General features: G+C 43.7%; 1 protein-coding gene across 4 annotated transcripts in view; it reads right to left on the bottom strand.

The window, feature by feature from the left end:
* APOD (apolipoprotein D) overlaps positions 1–24,520 on the bottom strand; it is an 87,887-nt gene that overhangs the window by 4,167 nt on the left and 59,200 nt on the right. For 2 of the 4 annotated variants that reach the window (XM_027108269.1, XM_027108270.1), the window contains exons 2-4: positions 10,134–10,308; positions 6,440–6,592; positions 2,341–2,462 (exon numbers count right to left, since the gene is read on the bottom strand). In XM_027108269.1, coding sequence (XP_026964070.1) covers positions 2,341–2,462; positions 6,440–6,592; positions 10,134–10,175 — 317 coding nt within the window. In that variant the 5' untranslated portion in view covers positions 10,176–10,308. Of the gene's footprint in view, positions 1–2,340; positions 2,463–6,439; positions 6,593–9,893; positions 10,010–10,133; positions 10,309–24,520 lie in introns of all 4 variants that reach the window. The other 2 variants (XM_027108272.1, XM_027108271.1) reach the window with 2 other exon arrangements.

The raw sequence follows: 24,520 nt of genomic DNA, 5'->3' as shown, positions 1-24,520 counted from the left end.
TCTTCCTAGCAGGCCAACAGAGGAGTTTCCTGTTCATCAGTTCTCAGAGGGGCAGACAAACTAAAATTGGAGCAATGGCATGTGTCAGAAAGTCAGTAGGCTATGGTTAGTGGGGATGGATATCCTAGAAACCAGACAATAAGCAGCAGGTAAGGGGGTTGGGGGTGGGAAATGTTCTCTGATGCTCCTGGATTGCATAGTCTGTTTATCACTGAGTAGGGCTGGAGACCGTGCCCCGCTCTCACCTGGGAGTCAACCTGTAAGACGGAAGACGGTCCATTTCTATCTGCATGCAGTTGCTTAGCAACAAACCAGTCTCTTCCCAACAGACTTTCCCCCTTTTCACCGTCATTTATGTTTTGCTCCAGGACAGTTTTCAAAATACCAGTCTCTGATCATAAACTCACAATTTGTTCATAGGAAAAATGCATTTGTATTTTCAAGGGTAGCAACATATTAGCAATAATAGGTAATATTAAATGATTACCACATGCTAAACACTGTTCTAAGTGCTTTACACGTGTTACCCTATTTAATGTTCACACAGCCTTATGGACGGACGTACTATGATTATTGTCAATTTACAGAGGAGGAAACTGAGGCCTAGAAAATTACCATAACTAACCTAAGATCACATCATTAGTAAGTGGTAGAACCAGGATTTGAAACTGGGCACCTAACCCCTTCAGCTCCCAGCCCTGAGCCAGCTGCTTTGGCCCCAGCATTCTGACACTGGCTAAGGGTATTTTGCTCAGGCTCCCTGCCGTGCCCCCTGCTTGTTCTGCAGAATCTATATCATTTTCCTGACTAACAAACCTTTCTCCATATGCCTTTGCTCTTAAGTAGAAGTGACCCTAGAGGCAGAGTGACCTAATACTCTGGGTACAGTTAAAGAGGATTCCTGGCCAACTCAGAAGGAGAGCTGGGGGCATCTGATGGGTTTTGGGATCTGTGTCATTGACTCTTGACCTTAGAATGGGACAAAATATTTCAAATAAAGTCATTGTTACTTTGGGACCTATAAAATTCCTGTGAGACCTTCTGGGGCTCTGCATCTCAATTCCTGTAGCCCTTACTGGGCTCTGAAATGAGTGGGATTTTTCTTTAGAGTTGCTCAAGATTCTTACTTTATTTCTTTGGTTTATGCGGGGTCAGAGAGTCAGCCCACTGTACTGTGGCTCACAGGAAGCTTAATGGGTAATAGGATGGCCATGCAAAGCCTCTCTGAGCCCGAGTAACTTCCAGGCTGGGTGGTAGTTGTTTTCTTGCAGTTGAACACAGTTCTTAGACAACTTAGGAAACAGGAATGGCAACCATCCATGCCCCGCCTCTTTCATATATCTTCTGGTCTCTTCCCCATTTCACTTCTCCCTGGTGTTGAATCTCAACTTCATCACTTATAAGCTGTGTGACCCTTGGGCAAATTACTTTACCTCTCTGTACCTCATTTTCCTCATCCATAAAAAGAGGGTTAATAATAGTACCAACCCCAGGTTGCTACGGGGATTAAATGAATATCTATGCTCATTTACGTGTACATACATAAATAGATGTATATGTACACACATGTATATATACATACACATACAGAACAGTGCCTTGCATATAGGAAATGCTTAATTAATATTAGTTACCATTGTTTATTGTTACTCTTATCTTTGTTGATGGCAGGTAGGTAGGAGTTCTTCCTAGGTTTCTTTTTAAGTTTATATTTGCTTTCTAAAGTATGAATTTTGGGATCAAATATCAGTCTGTTAGAAGTAATAGAAAAATATCTTTCTGGAGGTTCTCCTGTTCACACAACCTAGAGTGTGACTAGGTATCTGATTCTTGCTTAATAAGAAAAGGAGTTTTCTAAGAGTTAAAGCTGTCTGGAGATGGGATAAATTGTCATGGAAGATGTTGAGCTCCCAGTTTCTGGAAGGATTCAAGCTATGCTGGATGCCCTCAATCAGCAGACGATATAGAAAGTGCTTCTCTCTTGGTTTGGAGGTCAGACAAGAGGGTCCTTTGCTGTCCTTGCTACCAGAGGGTCTGTTTTGCAATGAGAGCAGGAACCTTGCAGTTTGTGTTACCATTGAGTCCCTAGGACATCTCACAGGGTGTGGGACACAATAAGGTGCTCAGCAAGTGGTCATGGAAATGAATGAGTGACTTCTAGTCCCTACCATCCTGCCTGCCAAAAGCTTTCCTCTCAGGACCTGTCCTGAGCAGGCAGCCCAGACCCAGCAATGTCTGCATCCTCCCCACACTAGACGGCAAGGACACCAGTCACCCCAGGACAGTCTCTGCAGGGCTCCCTCCCGGACGTGCGTTGCCTTTGAAAGCACAGCCTCTCACCTCAGCTCCTTGTTTATCACTTTGATGTTTCCGTTTTCCATTAGCGAGTAGTTGGCTTGGATGCAACTTCCCTTCTCAAAGCTCACTGGGATCTTCTCAATTTCATACCATCTTCCAAGATACTGCAGAGACAACGACAAGCACAGCAAACCCTGTGGCTCTCTGGGGACCTGCAAACTCTTCCCCATTGTTGTCTTTCAGAGGAGAGCCCTTTCCTGGGGTAACCAGGCAAAATGGGCTGCATTGTTCCCAGCAGCCACTGAGCAAGATATTGACTCAAATGGTAATAAGTGAATCGGATGTGTGGGCATTGGTTGAATGCCACAGTCCATTCCTAAAGTGCTTTTTATTTAGCTATGCTTTCAGTGTCCCCTTCAGTCAAAACCTATCTGAAATTCTAAACTCCGTAAAAGGAAGGGGTTGGTTTAGATGATGTAAGGTGCCAGCTCAAATATTTTATGATTCTCCAAGACGTCTTTGAATGGTGTGCAAAGTCAGATGTGTTTACTGTGGGGAGCTGGGTCTCCAGAGTTGGTTAAATTCTCCTCATATAACCCCACACAGGGAGTTGGTCACAAAGGCTTTTGGAAGGTGGTCAAGATTTAGAAGACCTGTATCATTCCTCCCCTGAGGGCTTGCTCTCTGTCCATAATTTCGGTGCACAGAGTCATCTTTAAAGGGAGTGAGCAACTGCACGGGTGAGGGTGAGGGGAGAGAGGCACACTCCTGCTTCCATACATTGCTGGGCATAGAGACTGCTCTAATCTACAGCCTTCATGAGGGCAACTTGGCAATATCTAGCAAAACTAAAACTACATATACTCTGGCCCAACAATTTCACCTCTGAGAAGGTATCCTCCTGAAATTAAGAAACGATGTATGCATAAGGTTATTCATTGCAGTCCTATTTGTAATAATAAAAGACAGGAAATGGCCTAAGTGAGCATTAGTAGGGAACTGGGTAAATAAATGATGGTACATCCATACAATGGAATGTTATACACCCTCTTTTAAAAAAGCTATATGTAATTATCTCCAAGATACATTTAATGGAAAAAGAGCCAGGTGCAAAATAGTGTATATATTCAACTAACTTTTATGTAAAAATGGGGGAAAAGGTTATTATATCAGTTCTCTATTGCTGCTGTAACAAATTAACACAAATTTAAAACACCACAAATTTATGGTCTCATAGTTTTGTACATCAGAAGTCTGACACGGGTCTCACTGGGTTAAAATCAAAGTGCTGGCAGTGCTACATTCCTTTCCAGAGGCTCTAGCGGAGAATCTGTCTTCTTGCCCTTTCCAGGTTCTAGAGGCCGTTTGCATTCCTTGGTTTGTGAATCCCTTCCTCCATCTTCAGAGGCAGCAAAAGCAGGTCAAATCCCTCTCACACTGCATCTCTTTCACTCTTCTTCCATCATCACATCTCTCTGACCACAGCTGGGTAAGGTTCTTTGCTTCTAATGATTAGATTGGACCCACCTGATAATGCAGGCTACTCTTGCCATCTCAAGCTCCATTACTTTAATCACATCTTCAAAATCCCCTTTTCCATGTAAAGAAACAATTTGCAGATTCTGGGGAATATGGCATGGACATCATTCTTCCTACTGCAATTATGTATGTGCTTTTTTATATATGTACATATTATCTCCCAAAAGATACACCATAAACTGTTTTTACTGGTTGATACTGGGGAGGAAAACAGGCTGGGATATAGGGGTGGAAAGGATGTATGTCCTTTTGCATCTTTAGAATTTTGAACCATGTGAATATATTTACCTAGTCAAAATATTGATTGAAATTATTTTAGAAATTTAAAAATGTATTACTCAACAAAACAAAATCAAGGAGATGCAGTCACCTTCAAAAAAGTCAGAATTTGAAATGAGAGCATGCTGCAAATAGGTAGCAGTATTGCTTCAGTCACCTGGCTCTCTGCTAAAATATCTACCCACATTTAGGGCATAAATTTTCCACTCATTTGTTAAAGGACATCTTTCAATTAAAGTCACTGAACTTAACAGGCATTTAAAGCACTGAAGAATAAGTTTAAAGGTCAGCTGGTTTCATAGGCATTCTCAGAAAATCTCCATTATATACAATGCATTTAAAATAGTTCTATTATTGTTAAGGTGACTTTAATGCTCCATAATTAAAAACGAGGACACACGATTTTCCAGAAAGGAAGAAACTCAGAGGTGGAAGATTGCTTTTCATGTCATGTTCCCTCATGATCTCATAATATTTTTGTGAAGGTCTTTTTGTCTTTGGGGGGTCTCCGTTTCTCTATCTCTATGAGGAGAATGCAATGTTTAAAGATAATTATGAAAAGGAAGAAGTAAAACTATCTCCATTTCCAGATGACAGGGTTTTATATATAGAAAATCCTAAGGAATACACACCCACACACACAATTATTAGAACTAACAAATGAATTCAGCAAGGTTAAAGATACAAGAATTAATATATAGAAATAAAATGTATTTCTATACTTACAATGACCAATCTGCAAATTAATTTAAGAAAATTCCATTTATAGTAGCATCAAAAGAATCAAATTCTTATGAAAAAATGTAACCAAAGAAGCATTAAAACATACTCTGAAAACTACAAAACATTGTTGAAATAAATTAAAGGAGACCTAAGTAAATGGAAAGACATCCTATGTTCATGGATAGGAAGACTTAAAATTGTTAAGATGGCAATACTCTCCAAATGGACCAACAGATTTAATACAGTCTCTATCAAAATTCCAACTTGCTTCTTTGCAGAAATTGACAAAATGAGCCTAAAATTTATACGGAAATACAAAGGGCCCAGAATAGCCAGAAGAACAAAGTTGAAGAACTCATATATTCTGACGTCAAAACTTACTACAAAGCTACAGTAATCAAGACTATACTATGCTGGTATAAGGATAGATATATAGATCAATAGAATAGAATTGAGGGTCCAAAAATCAACTCTTACACATATGGTCAATTGATTTTCAACAAGGGTGTCAAGACTATTCAATGGTGAAGAATAGTCTTCTTAACAAACTGTCCTGGAACAACTGGATATCCTCATGCCAAAGAAAGAAGTTTGACTCCTATATCACATGATATACAAAATTTAACTTAAAATGAATCAAAGACTTAAATGTAAGAACTACAACTGTAAATCACTTAGAAGAAAATATAGGAGTAAATCTTTATAACCTTAGACTAGGCAAATTTTTTTAGATAGGCCACCAAAAAGCACAAGCAACAAAAGAAAAAATAGATAAATTGGACATCATTAATATTAAAAAGTTTTGTGCTCAAAAGACACATCAATAAGGTGAAAAGACAATCCTTACCATAAATGGGGAGTTGATTCTATCAATATCTTTTTAGTGCAGGTAACAAGAAAGCCCCTTGGGGGAGTGCTGTCCTCTCCTGGGCTCTGTTTGCGTAACCTGCGGTGGTCCTGCACTCCTGGCTAGTTTCGAATCCTACTCTGCATTTACTGGCTGTGTGAACTGAGTGGGTTGCAAGCTCTCTGACGTTCAGCTTCTTCAGCTGTAGAGTGAGGATAATACTTCTGCAGCAGCTGCTGTCAATGCCCTGTCCCATGTCCTTTCAGCCCACCTCTGGGCTCACCTCCATCACAGTGGGCTTCCCATACACACTGCCAGCTTCCCACCTGGAGCCCCTGGGTCTCCTTCTCTGCCACAGGCTTGGCCAGTGCCATGGGAGCTCCCACTGCCCACCTACATCCGTCCGTGGGACAACCTGAGGCACATTCTACATATTTCCTCAGAGGATCCCCAGCAGGATTGAACCCCATTGTTCACAGAGTAACCTGCTCATGAACTCACGCTTTACTGCTTTCCTGCCTTCTCTGTCTGTTTCCCCGCATGCCCACTCAGGCTTCCTGGGATCATCTTCTAAAACATCTCTGCTCCCCAGTTCTTGTCTCAGGGTCTGCTTTGGGGGAGCTCCCAGTAAGATAAGTACCTACCCCAAGGCTTGCTGTGGCCATTAAAGCAGAAAAATAAAACCGAACCTGGTAGGATGCTTATGCAAACAGGAGACAGCAAAACAAGCGGGAGGTTAGCCTTTTACCGCACCTTATTCACGTCAAAGTTCTCCTGCACTGGAGGATTTGGGCATTTCCCGAGATGGAAAGCTTGTCCCTCAGCTGCTCCTAAGAGTCCAGCCAGGGCAGGAAGCAGCAGCAGCAGAGCTGGGACCATCTTGGAGCTGGGTGGCTGGAGGTGGACCTGGAGTGGGGAGAACAAAGCAGCTGGAGGCACTCGGAGTCTCCTGAGGGGACAGAGTCCCCAGAGGAAAATTTCTGGGCTGGCCGGTCCCTCTGTGAGCAGCCTCCCACTCAGCCCATCTGAGTCCCTCATCCCCCAGGACCACCTCAGTCATCAGTGTCACTGTGAGGCCCTCCACCCCTGTGAGTCTCTCTAGAAGCTTTTGTGCCACCATTAGAACACATTCTGCCTGGTATTAGAGTTTGTTGGATTTATTTTCCCAGCTCCCCCTGACCCTACACACCTAATTATGCATTTTTCAAGGACAGGCATCATTTTTGATTCTCCCTGGACTCACCCACAGAACCTCGCAGTGCCAGGTGCAGTAGGTACTCATTGTATGAACAGAAACAATGTGTGTGTGTTGGGGATGGGTAGGCAAAGGGGTAGAGTGAAGCCGTCAAGTGAACCATGAGAGAAAAAACCAAAAACAAACCATTCACTACATTTAGTGCCCTGTGAGATTCATCAAAGAAATGCCTCCCTGACTCCACTTCCCCACCCTGCCCCCATCTGCTTGGCTGTTTACCAACCCAAGAGTAGGCCTGGGAACTTTTTTTTTTTTTTTTGGTGGTACGCGGGCCTCTCCTTGCTGTGGCCTCTCCCGTTGCGGAGCACAGGCTCCAGACGCGCAGGCCCAGCCGCTCCGCGGCATGTGGGATCTTCCCAGACCGGGGCACGAACCCGTGTCCCCTGCATCGGCAGGCGGACTCTCAACCGCTGCGCCACCAGGGAAGCCCTAGGCCTGGGAACTTTAACAGGGAGCAGCGTGCTGGGGACTCCAGGGTCACCCTGACTGGATTTGAATTCTGGCTCTGCACATACTAAGTATAATACTATCCAATGGATGCTTTAGTTTCCTTGGCTATTAAGTGGGAATAATAATCATACCAACCTCATGAAGTTTCATGAGAATTAAATGAGAAAATATAAGGAGAGCATTTAGAGCAGCGTCTGACAGAGAAAATGCTCAATAAATGCTAGTTATTATTATGAAAAGCAGAAGCAAAATATTGTGTTTCCTGAATTTCTTTTTCTTTCTTCCTCCCTCCCTCCCTCCCTCCCTTCCTCCTTTCCTTCCTTCCTTCCTTCCTTTGACATGCTGTTGAGGGTATTTTTCATAGATGCTGTACATTTAACCAGAGAAGGACCAGTAGCTGGCTTGTAATTGGGCAAAAAGCATTTGAGCCCAGCACCCTTGGGCGTGGAAGCTTCTTTGAGGAGGGGCAGTGGGCTGGGGTGAGGGCTGCAGCGCTGTTCACAGGGTAGGAGCCTGGGCTGCTCCCTGCTTCTTTCACTGACTTGCTCTCAGTCTGTTCTCCTCCTTGTGACTCCTTGCCTGTAGCTGAATGGGAGCTATTTCCAATGCTTTGCTTTGCCTTTCTGCCTGTGATGCAGAGGACTGAATCAATGCAAGCAAGATGTTCTCAGATCTGAATATTTAAAAGGATGTGTCATAACAGGAATAATTATAACCACTTTCTTATGAATCTCTAAACCTCCAAATAACCTTTAATAATCAAAAGCTTTTCTTCTGGAAGTTTTGTTGCCCATTTTTCAAAAGAACAGTTACCTAGTGAGTAAAAGCTGATGCGAGGTTGGGGGGACGTGCCTTGAGCACGTCTGCTGTGGCGCCCTTTCCTTAGTCTCTGAGGCTCCACTTCCTGTCAGCCCCTACCACCAGGTAAACAACACTTGTCTTTTAACCTTTTGGGGGATGATGGATGCCAAAATCCAGCCTAAATCCACAAAAATTTGCATTTCTTTCCAAGAGGTTCTTAGAACCACTGAAGTTCTGCTTTGGGCCCCTAGTAGGCTCCAAGCTCAGTGCCTTGCCCAGGAATTCTAAGCCCAGAGGATGGCCACACATTCTACACATTCTACAGGCACCCCCTCCCCCAAACAGGACAGGACCTTAGAGGTCATTTATCCAACCCCACCCCTCAGGTGTACAGATGGGAAAGTTGAGGCCCAGAAGGGGCAGAGTGCTGGGACTCGGGCCCCATCTCCACTTCTCCATTCTGTCCCACCCCTGAGCCATGCTTCCGTCTGTGCTCACCTTCGGTGGCTTCAATAAACACCTACCTCTGTACCTGATAAATCTCATTTCACCACGTGACAGTCCCACCAAAAGTCAGTTCGCCGTCTTACTCTGACAAATATCTTGTTACAGAATGTTCTATTGTGGGCTGAAACATGTTCTTTAGCTCTGTAGGAGGATTTCAGAGCAAAACTAATTCCCCTTGCCTGCTACCCTTCCAAAGATGCCTCTTTATTGCAGTACTTTTATTCCTATGATGAAAACTTTTTGTGAGAGGAAGAGTCGATAACACCCATCATTTTTTTGCAGTACCCCTTGCATTCTCCTTCACCCAGTGCTTATTGAGCACCTTCTGAGGGTAAATCATGTTATTAACATATATCTATGAACTTGGGTATGCATGACTTATTTTTGCATTGTTTCCTAATACTAATGGGAAGACTGTCCTAACGAGGAGAGTTTAAATACTTAAAAAAAAGATATAATTTAAATATTATTTTAACTAAATATTAAATAATTAAAAAATAATTCTACTAAGGTTATGGTGCATCCACATGGGGCCAGAATTGACTCGTGGACCACTGCTCACACTCACTGAGCTTCTCCAGGGAGGAGCCCTGGCTTCAGTATTTTATATGTGCATTGAATCTTCACAACACTCTAACTGGAAGTGTCCTGTGCTGACAATTCTCTGTGTACCCAGTGAGGTTACTTCCTGACAAGCGGTGAAGCCAGAACTTAGGTCAGGTTTCCTAAGAGTCTACACACCTGCATGTTAGCCTGGACCTGGTGCCTGGTCTCAAGGAGCTGCAGAATATTAAGGACTAGGCTTTTAGATTTCACGTGACCAAAAAAAAAATACATTTCCACAAGTAAATGGGTCTTAAAAACCATTTCGCTATCGAATCTAACAAGAAAACATATCTTCTGAAGAAAATATTTTTGTATTTTCTATTACTTTAATTTAATAATAATTAATTCTATTAATATTAAATGCATTTTCTATTCATAGTGCATTCCAATTCACTTTTCAGTCAATTGTACTGTAATGCACAGTGGATAACAACCCTCTGAGAATTCATCTATCACAGTATTGGTGTATGGAACAATTCCTCATTGTCTCATATAGTATAGAGGGGGGTGCGTAGTGCCAGCAGAAGACTTTGAGGTGAGTCAGCACTGCGTTGGCACCCCAGTTCTGGCATTTGTTGGTGGTCTTACCTTAAGCCTGTTGCTTAGGATATCTGAACTTCAGTTTCCTCGTCTGAAAAATGGCACTAACAGTATCTTCTTTGTAAGGTTGTTTATGGAAAAATGAGACCAAGTCTGCAAAGCAACTGGCCAAAGGCCCTCAGTTTTGTTAGTTACAATTTTTAGCTGAAAAGGGGCAATGAAAACTCAAGACTGTCTCTATTTTAAGCATTATTTATCATAAATGAAAATTAATACCACAGTACATACCTTTTTTATCAAGATGAAAGCAGTTTCCGCACGCAAAATCATCCAATTCGAGATGTCTTCTCTTGGTGACTGGCTTCTCCCAAGCTATTTTATAAGCTTCTCAGGTCATTGATGTTTAATTTTAATGCATGCCACACCCCCTCCAATTCAGGAAGGCTGGCCTAAAAGCTTCGCTCTGTATGAAACACAAAGATGGGATGTTATGTTCATCTCCCTCCCCCAGTTTCCTTCACAGCTGCTCCCTGAAGAAGAAACGAGATATTGTTTGTGTGTGTGTGTGTGAGAGAGAGAGAGAAAGACAAAGTGCATTTCATTCAAAACATCTTTTTTGCTGTGTGGATTTTCTAATTTAACTTTCTCAGTCAGAATGCACTGTTAAGTTCCAGTAAGATGAGTTGCAACATGTGTTCAAACATCTGTTATTTATTTTTCATTTTTGTGTAAATGAAAAAGCAACAGTCGCATTTCCTGAAAATGGAGCCTGAATTCCACCCATGTGGTCCCTGGCCTGGAACATGACGCAGGCAACAGAGAGAAGGTTAGCAAACAGGGTTGGCTTTCTGTGTGATCCTGGGCAAGCCACCCACTTCTCTGAGCTTCAGTCTCCCCACTGTGAAGGACAGACTGTCATTTTCGTCCCCGCCAGAGTTGGGTCTGTAGGGGCTAAAAGCTGAGAACACCAAAGGTGTCTTCTGCAGCTCCTCTCTCTTGAGTCTGGGATGACTCTCCCAGCTACATATTCTAGGCAGCCCATTCTGCTTGGGGTGGGAGTGGGGACGGGGAGCAGATTTAAGCCCAGGGGCACTTTTGGTTGGGCCTCGTCTCTCTCTGTGGAATGAACAGCTTTGGAAAGACTCTTAGGCGTTGGATTCTGTGCCTTTGTGATAGGCAGAAGGTTTTTTTAATTTTATTTTATTGAAGTATAGTTGATTTACAATGTTGTGTTAATTTCTGCTGTACAGCAAATTGGCTCAGTTATAAAAATATATATTCTTTTTCATATTCTTTTCCATTATGGTTTATCATGGATATTGAATATAGTTTCCCCTGCTATACAGTAGGACTTTTTTTTTTTTTTTTTTTTTTCCGGTACGCGGGCCTCTCACTGTTGTGGCCTCTCCCGTTGCGGAGCACAGGCTCCGGACGTGCAGGCTCAGCGGCCATGGCTCACGGGCCTAGCTGCTCCACAGCACGTGGGATCTTCCCGGACCGGGGAACGAACCCATGTCCCCTGCATCGGCAGGCAGACTCTCAACCACTGCGCCACCAGGGAAGCCCCTATTTCTGTTTTGTAGATAAATTGGTATTTTAGATTCCATATATAAGTGATATCATATGGTATTTGTCTTTCTCTTTCTGACTTACTTCACTTAGTATGATCATCTCTGGGTCCATCCATGTTGCTGCAAATGGCAGTATTTCATTCTTTGTTATGGCTGAGTAATATTCCATTGTGTGTGTGTGTGTATATATATATATATATATATATATATATATACCACACTGGCAGAAGGTGACACATAGATAAGACACTACTTTTGTACCAGACTTATATTCTTAAATAAAATTCATTCTCAAATTTGTAAGCAATAGAGAGAAATTTACAGCACTAGACCTTTAAATCTTATAACAACAGCAGCAAGAGTGAAACCTTAACATACCAAACTTTGAGAGCTCTTTCTTTGGGATGTTCTTTACCTTTTCAGGAAAAGAAGGAATTCTTCTTCCTGTTCAGGGTACTGACTCTGACTGTACTCCTGTAATGCTTTCCCCTCAGAACTCTGCGCGGCTCCCTCCTTCGTCCAGGTCTCTGATCTAATGTCCTTCCTTTAAGGGCCTTCCTGACCTTTCAAAAATAGCACTCTTGTCACTATCATTTTACTTGGTTCATTATATCCTTACTATATCTTTACCTGAAATTATATCCTTTATTTATGTTTTTTTCTTGCTTATGGTGTTTTCCCCACTGGGATCTAAGCTCCACAAGTACAGAGAATTTGTCTCATTTTCTTACTGCTGTACCCCTAGTGGCTAGAACACATCGTAAGTGCTCAGTAACTACTTATAAACTGAATGGAAGGGACCTATCTATTCAAAGAATTTACTGAGTATTCTAAGATATGCACAAGGACTAGAGGTAATAGTCAAGAGACTTCTATTTGAATTGTTTTCTGGGGAAAGTACTGGCCTGTAACTATTACAATAAATTGTTGCACAGTTTTCCACAAAGCAATATTGCTAAATTTCCAAATGTGTAAGTTAAGATTGATATATTTATATATTTGAATCCTCAGCATGAAATCAAGAACTGTGGAGCTGAAGGTACTAGTCTAGGAGTCATAGTGTGAGAAAAATCACATTATCTTTCTGGGTCTCAGTTTATTTTTTTCTGCAGGTGTTAGCAAACGATATAATTTAGGGAAATCCTCTTTTTATATGTTTCTGGAATGTAGAGACAAGCACAAGTTCTTAAGCATTATAAAACCAATCAGAATTGTGTTCTAAACAAGTCTTTATGTTTAAATTCCAAAAGAGTGCAATTTGTTGTAAACAATTAAAATAGTACCAAAATGTAGGCCTCAGAAAGTGTGTCTCATAATCCCACACCTCAGAGATTGTTACATTTGCACTTATTCTTCTCCATAGTCCTAGACAGATCCCAACATAATAACCATAATAGCAACTATATCCAGTGTACTGAAGCTTTCTTGTCTTTATGTAATAATGTATCTCTTGATATCAATTCACATAGATCTACTTCATTCTTTTACTTGCTGTAAAACCCTGTTTTTACATGACAGCACATTTCTTCAAGGGGATGGCCTGTGGTTTTATAGGGAAGTAGTTCTTTAGTTGGGTGATCTTTCATCATGTAGGTAATTGCCTCAGTGGTTTCACCATAAGACCCTCAGGGAAGATGAAATTGTTTTTGTGGACTTTTTGTAGCAAGAAATAGAGAACTATCCCATCTTAAAAAAAAAAAAAAAAGTTTCCCAGATGGAAATTTCTCTGTTTATTAATACGTGGTTCTTTCAACTACCAGAGTCATCCTGTATGCCTTTCTAAAGTGATTTTTCTTTTGTCAAGTAAAATGAAGGGGAAACACAACTGCACTTTTCATGTGAAAACCCAGACTATGAGTTTTCAATAGCAGGTATTCACTCTTTAAGACTCAGTTCAAAAGTTCCACTCTCTGGTTGTCTCCCTGAATTCTTGCCCACTCCATGCAGTGTTCATCACTCTCTACTTTGTGTTTCCACAGCACGTGTTACTTTGGTCTCAGGCCCATCACACTATGTCAAGCATCACCACTAGGGCCACCATCTCCTCCTGGAGACTGTCAGATCCTTCAGAGTAGGTTTGTCTTTTCGTCCCTGGTAAATTGCCTAATGCCTGGTAGGTAATAAGTGTTTACTAAATGTCACTGGATGATTGAGTGCTTAATTCTCATTATTTTGGGGGATGACCACATACTTCATGATTTATTCAGATGCCCTCTTTCCTCTCCTTCCTGCTCCTTTGTGGCCGTTTAGTTTATCACTAGGATCTGGAACCAGCTGAGAGTTGAAGGATGCCAAGCATCTGCTGAACAGCAAGAAAGCAATCAAACTGGTGAAAACTACAACTTGACACGGCATGGGGGAGGAACACGGAACTGGAAGGCGGGAGGCCTGGGTTCTTGTCCTAGCTCCGTTACTAACTCATTTATCCATTCATTCACTCTTTCGACAACAGATATCAAGCACTGCCATGTTCAGGCACTGTTCTAAGTCCTGCAGATGTAATGGTGAAGAAGAAAGACAAGGTCCTAGCCCTTGTGGGACTTACCAACCAGAACAGAGTCAGACACACAGAGAGGAAAACATATATGAGAGAACAGGGTGATGTGATAGGGAGTGACTGGGTGGGCCACTTCAGTTTTGTGGTCAGGAAGGGCCTCTCTGAGTACTGACATTTCAGTGAGATGTTAATGATGGAAAGGAAACAGTCATTCAAGGATCAGGGGGAAAAGCATTCCAGGAAGAACAGCCAGTGCAAAGGTCCTAGGGTGGGAATAGATTTCAGGTTTTCAAGGGACAGAAAGACCAGTGTGGCTGGAGTGGAGAGATGAGGAGGAAAGTGATTCAAAGTGAGTTTGGAGAGGTAGGCAGAAGCCATGTTACATCTTGCTTTGAGGAATTTAGGTTTTATTTCAAGTACAATGGGAAGCCATGTACTTGTACATTCTACAAGGATGTGACAAGATTATTCAGTCTTCCCTGTCAAGTGTGGATTGTAGAATGGTTCCAGATGGATCAGCTGGGAAGCTATTGCAGTCATTCAGGTAATGGTGGCTTGGACCACAGTGACTGTGATGAAAATGGAGAGAAGTAGATGAATTTGGAATATGCTTTGGAGATAAAGTGGACAAGATGTGCTGACATATTGAATATAGATAATGAAGAAAAAAGGGAATCAAGACTGACTCCTAGATTTATAGGTTGAACAACTGGGTGAATGCTCACGCTAATGACTAAAACTAGGAAGCCTGAGGAAGGAGCAAGTTTGGGAGGAAAACTCAAATTCTTTCATGGATAAATTATATCTGAGTTGCCTGTTAGACACCCATGTGGAAATGTGAAGATGGCAGTTGGATAGTCAAGTCAAGATTTGGGGAAAAGTCAGGGCTGGAGGCAGAGATTTTGGAATCATAAGCACATAGATCAGCGGTCCCCAACCTTTTTGGCACCAGGGACCAGTTTCCTGGAAGACAAGTTTTCCATGGACAGGGGGTTGGGGGGATGGTTCAGGCAGTAATATGAGTGATGGGGAGTGGTGGGGAGCTATGGGGAACGGTGGGGAGCGGTGGGGAGCAATGGGGAGCGGTGGAGAGCGAGGGGGAGCAGTGGGGAGCAATGGGGAGCGATGGGGAGCGGCAGATGAAGCTTTGCTCACTCACCCACCGCTCACCTCCTGCTGTGCGGCCCGGTTCCTAACAGGCTGCAGACCGGTAACGGTCTGAGACCCGGGGGTTGGGGATCCCAGAAGTAGATGGTCTTCAAAGTCATGGGACTCGATGGGGTTACAAAGGGAGAGCACACAGTAATGGGAGAAAAGGATGCTCAGGACAGATCCTTACTATGCTCTAACTTAGAGAGACTGACTAGAGGAGAATGAGCCAGTAAAGGAGACATAAGCAAAAGAGGACAGTGGGCTATCACAGAGCCAAGGGAGGAAAATGTTTTAAGGAGGAGGAAATAATCAACTTTTACTGAAAGTTCAAAGAAGATAACGAAGAAGCGGCCCCTGGATTTAGCAAATGGAGGTCACTGGTGACCTTGACAATAGTAGTCTCTGTGGATAATGGGAATAGAAGTCCAATGTGAGTGTGTTGAGGAAGGGAATTGGAAACAGCAACTCAGTTTTGAAGTTGAAGGAAAATAGAGAAATGAGTTTAGTAGCTGACAGGAGACATGGAGGTTGAGGAAGATGCTCAGGGCATGCACATGGGGCTGATCCACTAGAGGAGGCATATTGACTCTGTAGGAGAGGCGGGTGGAGACTGCAAGAGCAATCCTGAGCAGGAGAGAGGGAGTGGGATCCAGAGCACAGGTGGAGAGGCTGGCTTTTGAGAGGAGCAAGGGTTCTGGGCCCATAGAAACAGGAGGGGATGCAGAGGGGAGGCAACCAGATTCAGGGAGGTATGTAGATCTGGTGGTAAGAAGATGTGGGGTTTTCTCTTTGTGTGACTGTGGTCAAGTCACTTATCTTGCTGAGATCTGTTGGAGAAACTCAACAATTCTGCTCTGATCATGGTAAATGGGTTTCCTTGAACACAGTCACTCTGCTAATGACACCTGCCTTAACACCTGCTTCATTTATTAAGGGACAGAGTGGGGCAGGGGCAGGGTTCAACCTAGGACTAATTGTAATCATAGCTCCTGACTAACACTGCAACACCAGGTCCTGTATAGTGTTTTCCATATATTAGCTCTAATTGTTACATACCCTGCAAGGCAGGCATTAGTACTAGTCCCATTAGAGGGATGAAAAAACTGAGGTGGGAAGATGTGGTCATGCAACTTTTCTAAAGTGATGAAGTGAGAATTTAAATCCTAACGTGTAACTCCAAACCCATACTTTTAACCATTATGTTCTATTGGCCCAGCAATAGAAAGGGGTGAAAGGGTTCACTGAGAGATTGGCCAGGGGTTTAAAACCTTCCAACCTTCTCAGCAGAGAAGGGTGATACCAACTGCTTACTAATTCCTGAGAAATGCTGAGGCAAGCAGGAGGGCTGAGTTTTCTGCATCAGGCTCAGAAACTAGTGTTCCAGACTCCTTGACAAAGGCCATCTGAAAGCAGAGGAATTGAACCCGTCCATCTAGTCCATCATCCAACACTGTCATCCAACAAATTCCAGGAGCTGGGACATCTGCTACCAGTTACCTCAGTCAACTTATTGTGGCTTTAAGCTTTTCCAGATGTTTGCTGGGAAACAATCTTTGTCCAGTTTTGTAATCCAATATAGACTGAGGCCAGTTCTTATGAAGATATATGGGGCTGGCAGGGCCACCTCCAAGCCTTCCAATGGGACCAAAATTCAGGATTTTTTTTTTTTAATTCAGGATTTTTTAATGCAGAAGCAGTAAGAGCTCTGTTTTGATTTTTTAAATTTTCTAAGATAATAAATAGATTGGTGGACAGAGCTCGGGTTCCGGAACAGGGCGATGGGGTTCTTGCCTCGGCTCTCTTACCTCTTAGCTGGGTGACTTTGGAGAGTTTCCTGAGCTTTCAATCCAGGGTTTGACTATCAGGTGTTTGTAATATGGAATCCATGGGTCTCCATGGGAGGTTGACAGAACCCCATTTCAATAAAATTGAATGCTTTTGCGATCCTGTTTTGTTTTACGCATTTATGGACATTTTTGCTGAGTTGTCAGTGGGTCCATGGCACAAAAAGGGTAGGAACTTGAGAGAGGATGTCTGGAGTCCCTGCTTGATTCGACATAATTTCCATGAACATACCTTCTGGGAGAGAAATTTCTTTAATGGAGTCCAACTGAGTGTGCAGGAGTGAAGGGCAGTTTCCCAATGCTGGTGAGAGAGGTCAATAAATAGGAGATGATGGAGCATCACATTTGGGCTGGGGCCCAGGTGACAGAGGGAGAGAGCCAGACTCCAGGCTCTCACATGCTGTCTTCATCTGGGTAGAGGGGCTGAACCATCACACACTTAGATGTGTATTTGGGGCGCACCCCCGAGAGGCAGGAGCAGCCTGCAGACTTCGAGTCTCAGGTGCCATGTGCTGCCTCGAGTGAGAAGATAAGAGGGAGGGAGAGGGTGGCAGCAGGAGAACCATGACCTGGCCCATCCTTCTATCTCTGTGTTACTTTCGCTCCTGTAACACAGTTTCCGATAATAAAGTGATGGTAGAATAAATAGAGAGTTTTCACTGACTGATGAGCCAGCTCTCGGGTACTAGACACTTGTTATGCTGGGTACTCTACATATATTATCTCCTTCAAGCCAAGAGCAACCATGCAAGGTAGATATAATTATATCCATTTTGTGGAGCAGAGAACTTGCTCACAGGTTAGGACTTGCCCAACATGGTGCAGCGAGTGGCTGAACTGGGATTCATAACCACTTCTGAATTCACCTTCTCGTGAATGGGAGCTATTGGCCAGTCTCTTGGTCCAAGGTAGTCCCTCTTACAATGGGACATGCCCCAATTTGAAGAACAGGATTTCTATGTCTCCATCTAAGTCTTTAAGAAAATGACCATTTGATTTATTGATTTATTATGTACTTTGTCAAAAGTGGTATTGTTGTACCGTGTCTAGAGTTTTGTGTTTGGCCTTGGAGCCTCCTTTTAAGTTTTCTGAAATACAAGTAGGTCCTCATTACAGCCATGAAGAGAGTATTACTGGATTTGAGAGCCACAGCATACTCCATTAAGAATGGCAAGTGGTTTTCCATGGGCTACATCTCCTGGAGGGAGCAAGTGGGTGTGGGGGAGAGGAGGTGACTGAGAACCACAGATTTCATTGGTTCCTGGATTTGGGTGGAGGCTGTATAGTAGATCTGTTACTGACTCGAGAATACATCAGTGCATCCCTTGGTCTTGCATGCTTTGCATGGGGTCTAAGAGCCTCTATTTTAGAATTATTGATGGAGTGAAATAGTATTCTTTTGTGCTTTTTTTCCCCCAAATATCTTGTGTTAGTGACTCTTCCTTAGTCCAGTGGTCCTTAACTCTGGTCACATATACCTGGGGTGCTTTTAATAAGACTGATTCCTGGGCCCTATCTCCAAAGATTCTGACTTAATAGATCTGTGTGAGGGCCTAGGCATCAGTAACTGTTAAAAGCTCTGCCAACATAGAAAACAAACTTATGTTGCCAAAGGGGAAAGCAGTGGAGGAATAAATTAGGAGTTTGAGATTACCAGATACATACGACCATATATAAAATAGATAAACAACAAGGTCCTACTGTGTAGCACAGGGAACTCTATTCGATATCCTGTAATAAACCGTAATAGAAAAGAATATATAGATCTATATCTGAATCACTTTGCTGTACACCACAAACTAACACAACATTGTAAATCAACTATACTTCAATAAAAAATTAAAAAAAGAAAAGAAAAGCTCTGCCAATGATTTCAATGTGCAGGGAGGTGAGAACCACTGAGTCATTGTCTTGCTTGCCTTTGGCCATCCTGCTTGCGGCTCCCTTACCTGGAAGGCTTCCCTGCCCTCTTCACATGGTCAACTCTTGCTGGTCCTCCAGGAACACTGAAACACTGGTTGGGCTCTGTGGCCTCCTCTGTGCTCCTAGGACTGTTTGCAAAATCTCTCTCTAACACATACCCCAGTGTTCTAGTGTGTGGTTTGTCTCTCTTCCCTGCAGGGCTGTACGTGGGAAGGGATGTGGCCTTATTTCTTTGAAGCTCCAGCTTCCAGCACGGTGCCTGGCACAAAGTAGGAGCTTGGTAAATGTTTGTTGAATAAGTGAGGGCATGAAAATATTTGGAGGGAAAGAATCAGAAATGTGGCCAGACATGTCTGGTCCTTTTCCATTCTCTGGGGGCCCTGAAGACACATCAGGAGAGCTTAGGATGAGTGTGTTTGGAGAGGTCTGAGGCTGCATGTGAATCTGACGTTCAGAAATACACGTATTCGGTTTTTAAAAAGGTCCCCCGCACCTCATCATAGTATATACCACAACAAATACTGAAGTCTCAGGGGTTCAGCTCCAGCTACCCTGTGTAGCCATCACTCAGCCCATAGCGTCTGCTCGGCTTATGAGTCAAGCTGCCTCTTTGTCCTTTACAGAGATGTTGGTTCTATCTCAGAGGAACAAAGAAAACATTCTGACTGTGAGAGAACGGCTTTCGGGGTTTTCCTGACGCAGCCCTGGAGAGAAGACACTTTTATTTCTATCTGTTCAGTGGGGATCGGTAGAGACACGGGTGTGTCCATGGCCTTCAATCATGACATTCACATAAAGACACGGCTGGCAGAGCCTCCTTGGGGTGGGCACTCTCAGGTTTTCAGGTGGGATAGTCTGAACTTTAATGAAAATAGAGAGGGATGAGGAGGAGGAGAAAGCTCTTTCTATTAAGAACCTACCCAGGGCTTCCCTGGTGGCGCAGTGGTTGAGAGTCCGCCTGCCAATGCAGGGGACACGGGTTCATGCCCCGGTCCGGGAAGATCCCACATGCCGCGGAGCGGCTGGGCCCGTGAGCCATGGCTGCTGAGCCTGTGCGTCCGGAGCCTGTGCTCCGCAACGGGAGAGGCCACAACGGTGAGAGGCCTGTGTACCGCAACAAACAAACAAACAAACAAAAAACCTACCCAGTGGCACTCAAATACTATTCCAGAGACTCTGTGTTAATTCGTCTACTCCTTACAGTAACCCCATGAAGTAGATATTGTCTTTATATTATTTTTACCTTTGAGTCACTTTTCTTCAATACCTACATACTCTGTCTCCAAATATTCTCCATCCAGCCTCCTAAATTTCTATTTCATCCCTTCTCTGTTTCCCAGTGGCAATACCTTACCTCAGGCCGCCATCTAATTTGACGTGAGAAGGTTCAAGTGTCACTAAGCTCATACCGTATGTCACAACCATAGTGGGAGCTGCATTTGGACTTGGGTCTTGGAGTAAAGGGACCTCCTCTGTTGAGTCAATGATTCTGAGACTTACCAAGATTCCCTTGAGGTTTCTGACTAATCCCCTTAGACTTCCTTCTGTCTCCCCCACCCCAGGCCTAAATCTTTGACCTGTTCTCATAAATCAATAATTTATTAATTTAACAAATGTTTATGGAGCACTTCGCAAGGACTAGTCATTTTGCTAGGCACCAGGAAGATGAGATGTACGAGATCAAACCCCTGTCCTTGTGGACTTTGCTATTCTGGCTTCTTTCCCCTCTGAGTAGCTGCTCTGGTCACTTGTTTCTCAGCTTCCCTCACCTGGATCAGTGACCTTTGTAGCAGAAGCTGAACATGGCCATTAACCAGACAAACTCCTGAAGACTCAGGATCTCTGCTCCCTGCCGTGAGGGGCACTGGACAGCTCCATTCTGCCTGTCCAGGGGCTTCAAATTGTCTCTTACATTCCCCTCCCACAGCCATATCCACTTGAGAGATGGGCAAAGCTTAGGGACTCTTAGCATCTCAGGGCTCAGCCTTGCAGGTACCACTCTGGGTATCTTGGGACCACAGGGGACCCTAGTCTCCAGGGAAAGAAGCCTGTTGGCCTGTCAGCCAGAAATCCTTTTATCTTTGGTATCATGAACTCTCAAGTAAACATGTCTTATATACATTTTGCCCTAAATGATCCAATGTCTGCTTTCCTAGCACATTCTATGTCTTTGGACTGGGATGCTTTGATGTAGTTAGAATAACAAAAATTTAGGAAAACAAACTCAACTTTTAAAAGAAAAATATGTGAACAAAAGAGTTGGTTCATCAAATATGCTTCAAATAGGGAGATTTCAATCATGACCAGAAGGCCCGTGATTTTCTTAAAAGGGTCAAGGAAGGGCTCCCCTAAAGAAAGTCTGCTGGGTCTGAAGGAAGGTCCCACCTCACAACTCTAAGGGATGAACACACACACTTTGCCTCTTTTCTCTACATTTGGCCTGAGATGATCTTCAGGTTGTCATAACTATTCCAGGTTGAGAATTTCACTTCATTGAGATTCACCCTAACTCACTCAAAAGAACCCAACAGATGGTCTAAAGATTTAGGCATCAACCTAATTCACCCCCTCCCCTTTTCTCCCACTAGCCAGGGCCCAGAGCTGTGGAATTTTCCAGAAGCTGGTGCTTCCAGTTGAGGGGAAGTGACTGGATTTCCCAGGACCTTCCCACTTCAGGAGGGTTATTTGAAAAGGTATCCATGGCCTGCTTAGGGAATATTACAAGTTGTAGTGTGGGGATGTGCTTGGGCAGGGATGGGCTTCAACTGAGGCCCTGAGGGACTGAGTTTGAAACAGGGGAGAAGGAAAAATTTAAAAAAACAACAACCAAAAAACAAAAAACCAAACAATGGTACAAAGGAAGCACTGTTCCCATGAACAGATGGAGTGGCGGGGTCAGCTGAGCCCAGGTCACTGTACCAGGCCTCCCATAGCATCTGTGCTGGGTTGGGAGGAAGCACATCTCTGGTCCAGGGACAGAGTGGGCCAGGCAAATGGCCCAGGGGATAAATGGCTACATTAGGACGTCGTGCAGAGCAGAGGGATACCCTTAGGACTTTAGATTGGGAAACTGGATAAGTGGAGGGGAATTTCTAGCTCTACTATAGGAGTCCTGCAGTGTAGACTGCCAGATAGAATAATGCAAGTGGCATAGTGAACATTCTGGCTTGAAATATACAGCTTAACTGCTACCTGTTCAGATTAACCAGATAACGGCCAGACCTTCAAGTCCCACAGGGATCTGTGGACACAGGCACAGGAAGCTGCCTTTGGACTTGCAGCTGCTTCTAATATATGTGATACACGCAGACATGTAGTTATTCTGTATGCTCTTTAAGGCCTCTTCCTTTCCTGAGCATCTAAAATTTTAGAGACCTACAGCTAAACATGTTAGGGATGAGTCATGCTGTGAATGGTCACTGGGTGGACAGCAGAGGGAAGGAAGGATTCATGTGACCAACCTTGTCCTCCATGATACTAGACCCTACTCAGATCCCTGAGAGTGTCAGGGATGAGGGAGTTTGTAGTCTCCTCTCAATGATGTTGTAGCCAACTAAGGTTTATCCTATTTTGTCTTATTTCAATTTTGGTATCTTGACAGGCCATTTTTATTTACAGCCAAGAATCAGTGAGAATCTCCATAACAGCTCAGTTAAAGAATCCTCTTCATGTTAGGACTTCTGGAAAGAGCACAGGTCTGTGAATCAAGACAGACGGGTTCTAGGCCCAGCTTTGTCATCAATCTGTGGCTGACTTTGGCAAGGAACTTCCTCTGCCCAGATCAAAGTTCATCCTTTCCTGCCACTAACATTCTATGACTGTGATTTGGTACCTAGTATAGGAAGGAGACAAGACCCCAGGCAGGTCAGGGGAGTCAGAAAGGGAAGTTGGGAGAAGGTTGTATTAGCTTAGGAACCATTAAAATCCTTGGATCCCTACATAACTCTGCTTGCATCTTTAAGTCCACTGGCCTCACTCTACCTCCCACACTGTCAGCTCTGATCAGGGCCTGTGGGCTTCCGCAGAAGCACCAAGACTCACTGGGTCCCCATTTCTTTTATGCACCCACCATGGGGGTAGAGAGTCAGAGAGATAGGCTGTGAGGTGAGAAAGGAGGCCATGTGGAGAGTGCAGCTGGGGAAGATGCTTCCATTTTGAAACCATTTGCTGCAGGCCCTCCAGCCTCAGCACCAGGAGAGGACTACAGTCATGGATGAATAGCTTATGCTGTTGTCTTAGATGAAACTGTTTATATGAAACAGGAAATGCAAACACACGTTCTGTTTTTCTGCACTGCATTTCTCTGATGGGGATAATAATAGTTGTGCAACCCGGAGTGTGGTTATTAAACCCATCCTATGGTCACAAAGAAGCTGTGAGAAAGCCAACAGGCACAGGCTCCCCAAGGCAGGATTTGGAGATTTTGCAAATTTCAAACTATTTTCCTGATGAACTGTAGTAACCCACCACGAAGACAAGAGATGGAGTCGAACTCCAAGTACATTTTGTCCTCACAGAGTTTGTTTTAACACCAGAAGAATTTCTTCTGTGTGTTTTTCTCATGGTCTTACCCCTATGAACTTGTTCAGCACTCAGTCTAGTGGACACTTGGTGAATATGAAAGTCTCCAGCACAAAATAAGTGGCTGAGAATGGGAACATTCCAGGATTCCATGGGTTAGTTTATTTGCAGGACCCAAATGGTCTGGTTGGTTCTTCCACCAAATTGAAGAACTGATTATCTGAGGAGGGTTTATCATAGATATATTAATTATATATCTATGTGATTGTGCGTGGCCGAGAGCTGAGGTCCTTGGACTCCGGGAGAAAGGCAGACTCTTTATGGTAAGTCTCTAGCGGTCAGATCAGAACCAGCCTCGTGAAGTTAGTGAGAGCCCTGAGCTGATCTGGAGAGCGTAGAACGAAGTGCCTGGCTGATTTTGGACAAGCGTTCTTTGTGGGAAAAAGAGGTCACTCTCTCATCTAGTGCAAACCAAACTTGGGACACAGACACGTACATACAGCGTTCCTGCAATTCTCCCCGTCCAAGAGGACTGCTCCTTTCCCTTCCACATGCTTCTCAGGCAGCCAGTTTCCCTTTGCTGACTCTCCCTGTCTCCATCCTTCACACCCTTCCCAAGACTGCCCTTGATGCTCATTTCACCCACTTTTGCCTGGATACAAATGATGGAGATGGCAGTGAGCTTGTCCTCAGTCCAAGCCTTCACTCCTCAGGAGGGCCCTGGGCCTTGCTTGGCTGAAGCACTGGGGATAAAATAAGGAAGAAGTCTGAGAGAAGAGGAGAAGCAGAGGAAGACCAGGACTGTGACCTGGGGACAGAAGGGAGTTTTCCTCTTATTGACTCACCTCTACCAAGAATTAGGGCAGGAGGAAACATAAAATTTAGCTCTCCAAAGTCTAGAATGATCCTAATCTTACATATCCACTTTACTGAGGACATCTCTAGTGATTTGTTTGGAGATATATGGGTGAAGAAACTTTGATACTTTTTTATTGTCAATGGGTTTTAACCTGCTACGAAAATAGGGATGAATCATAAAACTTGGTCCTCAAATATGCCCCGGTTATAATTTTTTTTTAAATAAATTTATTTTATTTTTGGCTGTGTTGGGTCTTTGTTGCTGCGCGCGGACTTCTCATTGCAATGGCTTCTCTTCTTGCAGAGCAC

Source organism: Aethalodelphis obliquidens, unplaced genomic scaffold, assembly GCF_003676395.1.
Source record: "Aethalodelphis obliquidens isolate GAN/ISIS:26980383/991018 unplaced genomic scaffold, ASM367639v1 scaffold1, whole genome shotgun sequence".
Taxonomy (NCBI): Eukaryota; Metazoa; Chordata; class Mammalia; order Artiodactyla; family Delphinidae; genus Aethalodelphis; species Aethalodelphis obliquidens.
Note: the sequence above shows the minus strand (reverse complement) of the source record. Positions and strands in the feature narration are given on the sequence as shown.